Source organism: Protopterus annectens, chromosome 9.part0 (assembly GCF_019279795.1).
Source record: "Protopterus annectens isolate FY-2018-M chromosome 9.part0, PAN1.0, whole genome shotgun sequence".
NCBI classification, from domain to species: domain Eukaryota; kingdom Metazoa; phylum Chordata; order Ceratodontiformes; family Protopteridae; genus Protopterus; species Protopterus annectens.
The window spans coordinates 383,480,811-383,494,294 of NC_056743.1; the positions used below are offsets into that span (position 1 = coordinate 383,480,811).

The following is a 13,484-nucleotide window of genomic DNA, read 5'->3' on the forward strand; positions in this document are numbered from 1 at the left end:
TTTCATATGCAAATATAATCAAATGCCTTGCAACTTTTCTGGATGCAACATTACCATCATATCATTGGTTAAAAATATAATAAAACAATACAACCAATATGCTAGATAGCCTTTACACGGTCAGTCACTAACAGAGGACACTAAAGCCAACCCTACAGCCCCACTTGCTCCTGTCTATACTTTTTGTAATTATTACATAAACCGGATTATTACTTGGTCTTTTGGTAAAGTTGGAACAAAGTTTTCAAGTCTGTCAAATTTATATTTAATTTAGTATATGAAACACACATATGATACTTCTAAAATCTCTTAAATGGCCATCACTTAACCAAAAACTGGGCTACTGCCTATGGAAAATTCCTTTGCATGTGTACACCTCTGTATATGGTACCTCATAACTTCGTTGAAAGATACTACTCAGAAACCTTGGATTAACCACTATCCTCTTTAGGAAGATATAAGGAAAAATAAATGATTCCTATGGGGAAGCCCTGTTCTATTGTTCTGCAGGCAAATGATTACCTCAAAACATTTTCACTGACAGCACTCCTACTTCAACTCTGAGCTGGAGAAATGCACCTGCAAAAAAGCTTCACGAATTTGCTACCATCTGCTGAATAATTCATAATTTTATGACAACTGTTAGTAAAGCTGCCATAAACTTCCCTGTCCAATCTTGTCCAGCACATATTTGTGTGGCTCTCCATGTCCTTAAGCACCATGTAATTACAATATTTTTATTTTTGGTGATTAAAAGTGTTACCTGATTGCTTGCCTACACTGTTTCTCCACAGAAGCTGTACTGGCATGTAATTTTGTGTTTTGACTGTTCTTTCCTGTGACAGGTACTATAATGTGCACTGAACTCTCAAAAATGTGGCTCTTTCTTCATTGTTACTGTTACTAAACTACCTAGGAATGCAGGGCCACTTTTTTATTCAAAACATGCCATTTGTGTAACATATACTAAGAACCAAACATAGGTCTTTAACCAAGCATTTCTTATTCGACAGACTACACATCTTATACTGTAAATATGAACAGCAAAGTGACATGGTGAGTGGTTGATGCTTCTTTAAGTCATTCGGAGCATGTTTTTAAATACTTGGATCACCTCTCCTTTGGCCACAAATCAAATGGTCAGGCTGGTAATAAAAACAAACAAATAAGCAAATTCTTACCTGAACATGACTTTCCAGCATTTGCTTTGGAGTAACTGCTGAGGGGGTGCTCTGTACGGTGGATGGTGATTTCACTGTAATGGGAGTACTCTGAACTCCTGTGGTCCCATGATACTTTGTAGTTATGATGGGTGATGCTAGCCTCTGAAAGCTGGGAGACGCTGAAGAAACTACATTGGATTGAGGAACAGAAACATTTGCAAAATGATTTGACTCTCTGGAATATAGGAACCCTGGAGACATTTGTTGAGGGAGTATACTTTGTGATGCTGGAATGGTGTGAAAGATATTAGACTTGTGCAACTGATCAAAGTCAGAACCCTCTTTATCCTTTTTCTGGACTGTGGGGGATATTGCAGGATAAGCACTGGCACGCACTAGAACAGTAGCTGGTTGCTGAGAAGGAGATGAAGTGCGTACATTTTGGGGAGATGAGGGAGAACCAAGCCTAGGGGATGAGACTGAGTTAAAGAAATGTGCTGGACTGTAAGGCTCTGGAGAAGTGGTCTCTTGCTCCTGTACCAATGTTGCTGAAGTTGGGGAATCCGTGGAATTCTTCACACGAGGCCACTTCACCACATGGACATAGTTAACTGGAAATATTCCTCGTCTGCTAGTACCAGGAATTCTTCCTTCAAACCAGTTTTCATCCACCTGACGAATCAGAGAGATCCGTTCACCCTGTACAGATGGGGAAAAATAAGACATGTAAACATTCTGTTTTACCCAGCCAGTTTTCTGCTACTCTGAACTTAACATAATATACAAATAGTTAATGTGGAGGTAAACTTATGAGAAACTACTAAGAGTACAAAACGCTAAGTGAATGGAGAAAACTATGAGTAACTACTAGCAGCATTAATACTCAGGATAAACAGCGCATGATGCTTCTACCACCAACTCATGATACCAACTCATGATACCCACTAGCCTCCTATGCAGCCACCTTCCTCTCCTCCCAAATAACAGCTAAGCAGATTAAAGTATTGCTACTAAAACTCAGCAAGTCTGGTGCTGGATTCTCTAAGCTGCATCCCACTTCTCCTAAAGCTAGCTGTTCAAATAAATAAAGGCGATATTGTACTTAAGGGCCTCGCCACTTTGTTTTGTGCAAAAGTGGGCGTGTCACAAATTGATTGACAGATGCGGTGGACCCAGGCTGTGCAATAGTCTGTAAATTATGAAAAACCGGCCTGTGACAATTGGCAGCCGCTAGTTAATAAGCTATCGAGTGTTTCAGTTTTTGTTTCAAAATATTATCTACTTTTCCAAGTAGATTGTAAGTAGCGATGACACATAACTGGTACAAAACTGTTCATTAAAATATTAATGAAACTCGAGTTTGAACACCCAAACAGAAAGTTGTAGTCAAGATGGTTGTTACGGCCTGCTCCGCCCAGAAAATATTCCTCGCCCATTGCAATAGGGCGACAGTTCGTGGATTCCTGGCCTTCTGGCTTTGTTTAAGAATAGGTGCAAAATTGCACAGACTGCGGCTGAAATTTGGGGTACCAAGAGCAGCACAGCCTTGTGTTTGGCATTTTTTGATAACAAGTGTCAAACCTGGTCTTGTTTTTTTGTATCACAGACCAACGTAGCAGTTTTATTAGCGTGGAAATGTTAATTTCTTACTGATTTTAGCCATATTTATTAAAAGCGCGCTTCCAGTATAATCTTTAACCGTATTACGTTTTGCCCCTGCCCTCTCCCCAGCCAAGTACATACACCTTTATTCTGTATTTCCACTGACATGCTTAATCGTAAGAAAGCCACGCCAACTTCCTCTTGCCAATAAAATCTAGGTATACCTTATTCAGAATAAGCAAAGATGTAATCATTTTTTGGCGATATTGTACTTGTAAGGACTCCCCTTGTGAAAGCATTGTTTTCTTTTTACATTTTGTTGAACATTCGGAGGGAACGCATATTCATGAATGACATATCACGGGGGTGGGTTTTGGGCGGGGCTTGCTACTGCACATCTGGTGAGGCCCTCAAGTACAATATCGCCTAAATAAATACCAAAAAACCTTTATGCACATCTTTTTATCCCCTTTTCTTTCCTCTGGCACTGTTTCTTCAGCATTCAAATAGTCATTAATAAGTCCACTCCCAAAAGTACTGCACCCAGGGAATTAAAACATTGCTGAGCTACCCTAATTTGCACCGTGTAATAATCTTTGAAAAGCTACTGAAGAGGCAGCTCCTTAAGCATATCAACAGTTATGGTCTATCATGACATACACAGCAGGGCTTTCGCAACTCATTTAGCAATTTCACAGCTCTGCTAACGGCCACGGACACCTGTTGTAGCTTGAGTGAAGGTCTCCTCTCTGCAGGTTTGTGTGTATGAAAAGGGTTTTTGAAACCATCATATTTTCCTTCTCATTACATTGGAGAAAAGACCCTTTTTTGGCTTCAGAGATCACTACAAAATAGATCCTTCCATATCTATGACATGGACTCCAGGTCATCTAAGGGAATCTGTAGCGCAGGAATCTCTCAAGCATCTGCAGCAGGCTTATGTTTTCTTTCCCTATTTGATAACTTCCCTCTTCAGTTGCCAAAGCACATATTAATTATGTATGCATATGGTACACTGTTCTTAAAATCTAGTACTCTCCACACAGATTTATTAAACAAGTTACAGGATGTCCTCAACTATACAGCTCATCTACTGCCAATAAGCTTCTAATAACCCCCCAAAAATAATCTTATCATCTTCTCCACTTCTGAGAAACTACGGACTATTCCACACATTCTCATAAAAGATCTCAGCAACAACACCATCTGTTGTTACTAAACAAAAGTACTTGTGCCCTATTTTTCAGCCTGTTCTTTCCTTTACACCTAACACTGACACAATAGCAAACATCCTAACCTAACTGAAACTTTGCTTCAGAATCGGTCATCTTTCATCTCCAAAGAATCTGGTATTTTAAGCCAGAGAATGAAGTTAATACAAGATGCATTTCTGTTCATGCATATATCATTGTCAGTTTGTACTACTGGGTGTTCCATGCTTAAAATATGTTTTAATTTGCAAGATATATATATATATATATATATATATATATATATATATATACACACACACACACATATATACAGTAACAGCTAACTAAATAAACCACAAAGTCAAGTAATAAGCAAGCTAAATGATCCAACACTGAACAGAGTTTACCCTAGTTGTATGAACAATGCTGTCACACAAGTAAAATAAAAACTCAAGCTTTTCCATTTGCTTCCCTTCTGAAAATTGGCCTTACTCAGTAAGACAATTAGTAAACAAAACATAAATAATTAAATAAATAAAGCTTGGTCTTAGGCATTTCTAAAGGGGCATTTTTTACTGACAGCATCTTTGCTGTCAATCGATCATAGTGTGTCCCACTGATCAACTAGATACTCAAAAAACCTCAAATGACTCTTCCCTACCCAATGGAGTAGAGGTTCTGTTCCCATATTCTTCAAAATTGTTGAACTTCTCCATCTATCAGAGAGGGAGCCCAGCACCCCACAGAAGGAAGCTCACTTCTGCCTGTTAAAATCGGATCATTTTATTATTCCCAAACCTTGTGACCACAGGAGAAAAAAGGGACTCAGACAGCCTTTTTTGTCTTTTCCTGAGTTTTGTTGAAAACTACCTACTAATGACAATGAGATTTTGTAAAGAAGGGGATAAGATGTTTGCATTTACCAAACGTTTTGTAATATCAGAAATACTACATTTAAAGATTGATGGGTATGCAAAAATGGTGTTTCAAATTTTGTTTTGTTCCAGTCAATATCAATTTTTTCTGACAGAACATTTTCAGATAATAGGTAAATTGACATTTAGCCACAGACTCCCAAAAATTATAAACTCTGGATTAAAGTCAAAATTGTTATAATTTTTCAAGTAGAACTTTCAAAGCACTTTTTTTATTATACTGCACTATATTTGCACGATGGCAGGAGACAACAAGGCTACATAACTGCCCGTGAAGTTTATTTAATACTTTACTTCCTATCCAACCCTGCCTTTGCACCCCAATGTTTCTTTAAATGATGTATGCTCTTTTGAATGGTTCTGTGGATACCAGTTTCTACCACACATTCTAGAAGCCCCCTTCACGGGTCATCAGCCCTGCCCATCAATAAGTACTTGAGAACATCAGTGGAGTCTGTGCTCCTCCCCCTCCTCCCTGTTTAGGACAATTGTTTAGCATCTTTCGTACATGATCAAGTGCATCTATATTATATTATATGCTTTCCTATCCCTCTTGTGCAACATTCTGGTGACTTTCTTTGTTAGCCTGAAGCCATAACTGAAAATTCAGTGTGTTGCTGCCACTGGCTTCTTACTCTGTCCTGGCCCTCTGGCCTCAGACTGTTCTGTTACTCTCATCTCATCAGTTTCACTCTCTCCAGCTAATACTTCACACCAAGCCCACACACAGTATCATACATCTCTCAGCACCAAAACACAGTTGCCAGCTTCCAGTCATGTGATCAGCCGTAAAGTCATTCCCAAGACTCTACTGCCATTCTCTCAGCTGCTGCACGTATCTTAGTGTCTAAAATGGAAATAGTGACCCTGCTTTCAGCTGCATCAGACTTACTGGAAACGCGCACACATTGAAGACTGCTGGACCAAAGACCCTTGGTGTACTGCTCTAGCCAGTTTCCTTACTCCTAACATTATGACTCAGTGGCTGGCTTTCTTCCTGTCCTTCTGTCACTGCTAGCTGTTCCTTGTCTCTTTCTGCTCTTCCCTACTGTACGTCTCAATTCTGGCCTGGTATGTCCTGTCAAAACTTTAACTGAATAACTTCTGCATGATCATTCCTTTTTCATAAAGCAAACTTGTCTAAACACATCTTCCAATTCACTGTTTCAGCACTGGGGTACCAGGGGAAATTACATGAAGGCTGTTCCTATACCATGCTAACCCTATGCTACTCCATTCTCTTTACCTGACTGAAAAACAGTTGAACTGTCTTATCCTTTCACATCTTTCATGTCTCAGACTGCTGGCCCTTGATAGCACCTGTGGCATTAAGTTACTACCCAGCCCCATCACAAATTACTTTTCCTCTACAAATGTTGTAGGTCCCACATGGAACACTACACTTAGGCATCCATCTTCAGTTGCAACAGCTACCTCAATATTTGCCTGCTGTGAACATGGATTAGGTCATGAAACTCTTCCTTTCTTGCCCACACCTGATGCTGCCACTGACCGAATCTCCCACCATCAGGACCTCTCCTTCACCTTCTGTGCCCCACTTACCTGATTCCTGCTCTCCCATGCTGCACTTAACTGCCCAAGTACCCTTCTGCTACTTGTTCCAACTAACCCCCGACACCAGTGCTTTCTCCTTCTCCACCCACTTCTCTATTCTCTCTACTTCTGACCAAAGTTAAAACACGTTCTCTTTATCTTCAGTTCTTGCTCTCCTTCCAGTGCTGATCCATTATGGCCTCCTTTGTTTCTTCACCTGCCTCTCTACCATGGCTTCCTACCTGCAGACATCCCCCCTTCCTCTTTCTTGCCATTCCATATTTTATTCCTGGTCCCTGTCCCACTATATACCTTCTAATTCTTTTTGTTCACTAAACCACATTTTCCTATACTCATCTAACTATGACGTTTTTAAAGTTAAATGGGTTAATTTGTTATCATTAAGATTATTTGTTTGTGAATCATCACATTTCTGTTCATACAGTCTGCCTTAGAAGCAGGTTTGGAGAATTACTTTTTGCATGATTTGTACCAGGCAGAGTACAGACTGTTTTGATATGCTGCAACATACATGTTTACTAATTCATTTGGAATTGTTTTTTTTTTTTATGAAAAACTTTGTTGTCAGGCACTCACAAATGCACAGTGTGTAAACTCTAAACTTTATGAGTTATACTCATGGGATAAACTTAATGCTTATAAAGTGCTGGTAATTAGTGAAGCCTGTGCTTTTGATGATTTACTTACGGAAAGATTTTAAACATTTTCCTATAATGAGACTGCAGTTGTAGCAGAAGTATGACATTACATAAACTATAGTCAAGCCACCATCACTGTGACTTATTGGGAAGAGCTACCTTTCAATGAAAAGCATCTAATGAAATGTGATATTCCTGATCCAGACTTCCCCAAACTGATTAGTCACGGAGGGGTGTTTTTTTTTTTTTAATGTTCTACTGCAAGTTCAAAGTACATGCAAGTGTTTCCACTTGAAGTGGATTTCTCTTCTCCCCATGCTAGTGTAAACATGGACTTGTTACATTAGGTTCATAGGTGTGTACTAGGCTAATGGCCCTGGGGCCTTTACAAGCCTAGTCATAGGATTACCCTGACATAGTGCCACCCGGCCTTAGTTCCCAGTGCCTCTGTCGAGTCGAGTCACTGGTGTTATCCCCAGGGTGAATTTTATGTTTCCCATCCACTCATCAAGATTTCTCTTGAAGAGGGTCAGCAAGGTGCTCTGCTTGACATGTGTGGGAAGTCTGTTCCGTAGCATGGGCAGTCTCTGGCTTATGAACCTGTCCCTCCTGCACGTTCTGTTAATTGTGGTAATGAGGTTGAGGTCTCTGGAGTGTGTGGTGCGCAGGTATTGGGATTTCTTTAGATATAGCATTTCTAAAAGAGCTGGGTCAGACATGGCTTTGTAAGTCAATCAGAGATCGCCTCTAAGTAGGTGATATGAGACAGAGAATAGTTGGAGTTTTTTGAGTCTGTCCATATAAGACAAGTGTTTAAGGCCTAGGACCCTCTTTGTGAGGTACTTTTGCAGCCTCTTCAGTTGTTGTAGGTGTCTAGTGAGGTACATGCCAAATGGGGCATTGTACTCGATGATTGGCCTAGTGAGGGAAGAGTAGAGGGAGACAATGACCTCTTTCTTCCTGGATGCAAAACCCTTAGTAATGAGATGTGCCACATTGAAGAACCTTCTGGACACAGTAACAATGTGGTGATCAAAAGAGAGGTTGCTGTCAACCTGTGTTCCCAGATCTCTTATAATATCTTCTATGTTCAGTGGACTACCATCAATGTGGTAATTCATGGGAACTGGGTTTTTCCCAAAGGTGATGACACATTTTTTGGCACTGAGCTTAAGGCCATGGTTCTGACACCAGTCGTTGGTCACAGGGAGGCCATTCTGTAGGATGTCAACATCACTTGGGGAGTTAATAGCTCCCAACTTGCAATCTTCTGTGAACTTTGTCAGCCCGAGTCCCTTCGTGTTAGCCTGGACTTCAGAGAAAATACAGTTGTGTAACTTACCATAAATGTAGATGTTCGAGTGTATTCACTGTTGCAGTCATCACATTTGGGTTATCTGCTTGCAGTAGCCCTCAGTCGGCCTGATTAACAAAGTCTTGGGTCCTGCGTCGGTTGCTGTCTCATCTTCAATGACGTCAGGTAGTCAGGGGTATAAAGCATGCAGCCGAGGCCATTACATCAGTTTTTCTTGTCCCAGATGTCAGGTGCCCCCATAATGGGAAGCAATTATATATACAAGGTTACACCTCCAACAAAATAGCAAATACACCAAAAAGCTTTAAATATAGTAAGCAAGAATAGGGGTATAGCCAACCGAAGTCAGGGGGCTGGAAGGAGGGTAACCAGGACTGCAACTGTGAATACACTAGAACATCTACATTTATGGTAAGTGTACACAACTGTACTATGTTCTTCGTGTTTCACTGTTGCAGTAATCACATTTGGGTAGATTCCCAAAGCTAAGGATGGGAGGAGGAAATTAGACAGCATTAGGACCAGCTATAAGGCCCTGCAAGAATGCAGTGGTAAAGCCAGCTCTGGATTTAGAGAAAATTGGCTAATGGTAATGCTTGGTGAAGGTATGTACAGAACTCCAGGTGGCAGCTTCTAGGATGTCCCTGGTAGGGACACCTCTGAGAAAGGCTGTAGAGGTGGATGCAGTCCTGGATGAATGTGGTCTAATCCCATGTGGGGTAGGTTTTCCATGGTGCTTATAGCAGAAACTAATACAATGGCCTATTTAGAAATGGTTTGCTTTGAAACGGCCTTCCCCTCTGCCCCTGCAGCAAATGCAACCAGCAGTTGTTCAGATTTCCTGACAGGTTTAGTCCTGTCCAAATAAAATCGAAGTTGTCTGTGCATATCTAAGGAGTGCAGTATTCGCTCCCCTTTGTTCTGTGGATTAGAAAAGAAGGTTGGCAAATGAATGGTCTGATTAAGGGCCACACTGGATATCACCTTGGGCATGAAGGAGGGATTGGTCCTGAGGGACACCCTGTCCACATGAGAAATGAGGGCCTGTAAATTCAGACACCCTTCCAGCCGAAGTGATGGCTAAAAGAAAGGCTGTTATCCAAGAAAGGAAATTCAACTCTGCATTTGCAACTGGCTCAAAAGGAGGTACAGTGAGTTTTTCCAATACAAAGTTAAGGTCCCAGGCTGGAGTAGGGGCTCTCCTGCGTGGTCTTAAGTTTATGACCCCTCTGAGGAACTGCTTCAGCAGTGGATGAGAGAAGAGGGGTGGTTCTGTTTTGTAATGAGCTGAAATGGCTGAGGCATGAATTTTGGAGGAGGAAAAGGAAAGGCCCTTGTGCATCATCTCAGTTAAGTATTGAAGAATCTGAGGTTAACTGGGCGTTGCTATGCCCATCCCTTGAGCTTGGTTCCAGAAATAGAATCTTTTCCATCAACATTGGATTTTCTAGTACTAGGCCTCCTTGCCTCCAGAATGACATCCAACACTTGCTTACTGAGGGATGATAACGAAGAGATTAGGTAATTAGCCAGGCTGCCTGGTTCAGGGTTTGAAGCTGGGGTGCAGAATCTGGCCCTCCTGCTGGGACAGCAGGGCAGGGGGTTGAGGCAAGTGCCAGCAGTGACACACTGCACAAAAGGGGGTACCAGTGTTGGCATGGCCAGTCTGGTGTAATCGGTATCGTTCTTGGTTTGTCCCGTTTCATCTTTAGTAGTACCTTGGAGAGGACAGGAGAGGCAGAGGGGGAAAAGGCATAAACTGATAGGTTTTTCCAGGTGAATGACAGGGCATCCACTTTCCAAGCTTGTTTGTGGGAGTCCTTGTGCAGAATTTTTTCAATTGGTAGTTCTGGGGAAGGCAAACGGGTCTATATCTGAACTCCCCCATTTGTTTCTCAACATGTTGAATATCTTTGGTTCCAGTTTCCACTCATGTAGGTCCATGAGATTTCTGCTTAGGTCATTTGCCAGTGTGTTTAGCTTTCCTGGCAGTAACTGAGCCTGTAGGTGCACTTGGTAGCTCAAGGCTCTGTTCCACAGAGCCATGGCTAGTCTGCAGAGAGGGTATGAGCGGGTTCCCCCCTGCTTGTTTATGTACCACATAACAGTGGTGTTGTCCATCTTTACCATTAATTGCCCTGAAAGGATGTGGTCCTTGAAGGCTGTCACAGCATTCTGTACAGCTAACATTTCTTTTTGATTGATGTGCAGGTGCATTTGACTTAGGCTCCATTTGCCTTGAATGCACTTCCCTGCCATGTGAGCCCCCCCATGCATAGTCTGATGCGTCTGGTATTAGGGTTTGAGCGGCAGGTGGCAGAGTGAATGGCAGTCCCTTATTTTGGTAACAGGTGTCTGCCCACCAAAGGAACTCTATCTCTAGACAAGGAATGATAGGAATCATTGCTTCTAGATCCTGAGAATGTTGACACCATAGGCTTTTTAGATACCATTGTAGTTTCCACATATGCAGTCTTGCATATGGAATTAGTAGAATGCAGGAGGTCATGAACCCCAGGGCTTGCAGTATTTTCCTTGCAGATAGCTGGGTCTTTGTGGCCAGTAGTTTGAAGTGGGCTGTCAAATGAACTTGTTTTTCTGGCATGAGAAAAGCCATATGGGAAGTTGTGTTCAAGCTTGCTCCCAGGAATACAATTTGTTGGCAGGGTACCAGATGTGATTTCTTTTCGTTTATGGTGTACCCCAGAGAAGTTAGCAATTTCTGTACAAACGCCCGATGATTCAATAGTATGTCCTGGCTTTCTGCCTGAATTAGACAATCGTCCAGGTATGGATATATTTGGATATTTCTTTGCCTGCAAAATGCAATGACTGGAGCTAGGCACTTTGTGAATACCCTGGGTGCAGTAGATAAGCCAAAGGATAGAGCAGAGAACTGATGCATGAAGTCTTCTTTGAAGCGTAGGTATCTTCTGCCGGATTCCCTTATTGGGATGTGCAGGTAGGCTTCCTTTAAATCCTGTGTTGCCAACCAGGCATCCTCTTGCCTAGCATAGGAAGCAGCTGGTGAAGAGTTAGTATCTTGAATTTTGTGATCACCAAAAATGTGTTTAGGATAGGGAGGATCCAGTATAGGACACCAGGAGTTGTCTTTTCTGGGCACCAGGAAAAGTCTTGAGTAGAAACCTTGTCCCCTTTCCTCTTCTGGAACAGGTTGAATAGCCCTGATGCTTAAGAGAGAGAGAATTTGCTTCTGAGCCTCTGCCCACTGATTTGGGGGAAGGTCTGGCCAACCGTTTGGAGTTGGTAAGGAGTGAAAGTGGAATCTGTATCCTTGGGAAGCTACATTTAAAACCCATTTGTCCTGGGTAATGAGTTCCCGATTTTTTGCCTGCCGGGAAATCTTTCCTCCAAGGTAACAGTCAGTTGTGCAGGGCTGGGAAGATTTAAAGTTGTCATTGAGACAGTTTACCATAGAGGGGAGTCTTACCACTTCCTGTTTTTGAAGTGGGAGCCCCCCACTGCTTAGCCCTGTGAGTACCTTGGGACTGAAGCCTGGGTTCTGGGTTTGGACTGAGAAGGCCTGGAAGAGGCAGGAAAGGACCAATTTTTAGAGGGCCAATGCCTACTAAATCTGGGAGGCTGTACTTGCAAGAAATCTTTATCAGTTTGCATAAACTTAGCTTTTTCTTCCATCTTTTTAAGTTCTTCCTCTGCTTTGTTGCTAAACAGGCGGTCTTGGTTTAAGGGAGCAACCAGCAATTTGGCTTTAACATGATCTGGCAAAGATTGCTCCTTAAGCCAAGTATGCCTTCTAAGAACAGACCCAGTGACAGCAGCCCTGCAGGATGCCTCTAGTGAATCAAAACCACATTGCAAAGTATGTTTTCCAACTTGTTCAGCAGAATGCATTGTTGTTGTTGTTGTATCTTTCGGCTAGGGGTCGCCACAGCGGAACTCTGGTCTGCTAATGATTGGCAGTAGCTTTTTACGTACCGACTTGCCAGGCCTGACGCACAACTTTCAACTAAGGTACGCCCATTCACGCATGTCTCCATGCAGAAGACGCTTTAGCTGAGAATCGAACAGGACAACGTCTTACTGTACGGCGACAACGCTACCGCAGCAGAATGCATTACATCCTGTAAATCTTTATTTTCAGCACAGTCAGGAATCAACATCATTTTCTGTTTAAACAATCCAGTAATATGCTGCTGCTATTTTAACATATGAAACTGGCAGTTTAAGGCCCTAATGGAGAAGGTTGCAGAACTGTATACCTTCTTACCCCATCTATCCAGTGCCCTGGAATCTCTATCAGAGGGGGAAGGATTTTTGGCAGTATTAGCCTTAACGCCCTTGGGTCCCTGTGAAATGGTTTCAAGATCCGCAGTAGGATTTTTGAAAATAAACTTGTGAGAGTCAGGAACCCTGTAATATCTATCAGGTTTTTTGGGAGTTTTTTAGGCATAGAGGCCTGACCATGTGGTCTGGGCGTCGGTTGTCTAGACATGGATTGAGTTTTAGGCCTTTAAGAAGAAGATGGCATCAGTTTAGTATGCACAGCGGCTCCAGACCCATCTAAGGTAGAGACATCCGCAGGTTCTACAGTTGAAGCATCTTGCGGCATACCGGACACCGAATGGGTCTCAGTAGAGGCATGCGAATTTGAAGTAGTGGGTATCAGGGGCTGCAAAAGCACCTCGCTGAGTACCGGCGAACTGGTGACTAGCTTAGGAGTAGTGTCGTCGGCAGCTTTGGACCTATGCAGTCTGTCTTTATCTTTGTGTTTTTTGGAATGTCGGTAGTCAGGTGGCTTACCGAAGCCATATCTGGATAATCGAGTACCAATACATTTAGAAGCGTAAATAAACAGACGGAATAGTTCATTGTTTAAATAAGGCACAAAACTGACAGTGAGGTACATTGTGGTCAGGGCCTAAGCAAGGAATGCAGTACGAATGAAAATCTTTATGAGGTATTTGCTTTCCACAAGAAATACAATTATTGACTTTTACTGCAGTCGCCTCACAGTAAGACGCTGTCTGGTTCGATTCTCAGCTAGAGCGTCTTCTGTGTGGAGACATGCGTGAATGGGCGTA

The 13,484-nt window shown here is 42.2% G+C and overlaps 1 protein-coding gene across 3 annotated transcripts in view; it reads right to left on the bottom strand.

The window, feature by feature from the left end:
- SORBS3 (sorbin and SH3 domain containing 3) overlaps positions 1 to 13,484 on the bottom strand; it is a 1,673,489-nt gene that overhangs the window by 184,393 nt on the left and 1,475,612 nt on the right. For all 3 annotated transcript variants that reach the window (XM_044082929.1, XM_044082928.1, XM_044082927.1), the window contains one exon: positions 1,182 to 1,862. In XM_044082929.1, coding sequence (XP_043938864.1) covers positions 1,182 to 1,862 — 681 coding nt within the window. The remainder of the gene's footprint in view (positions 1 to 1,181; positions 1,863 to 13,484) is intronic.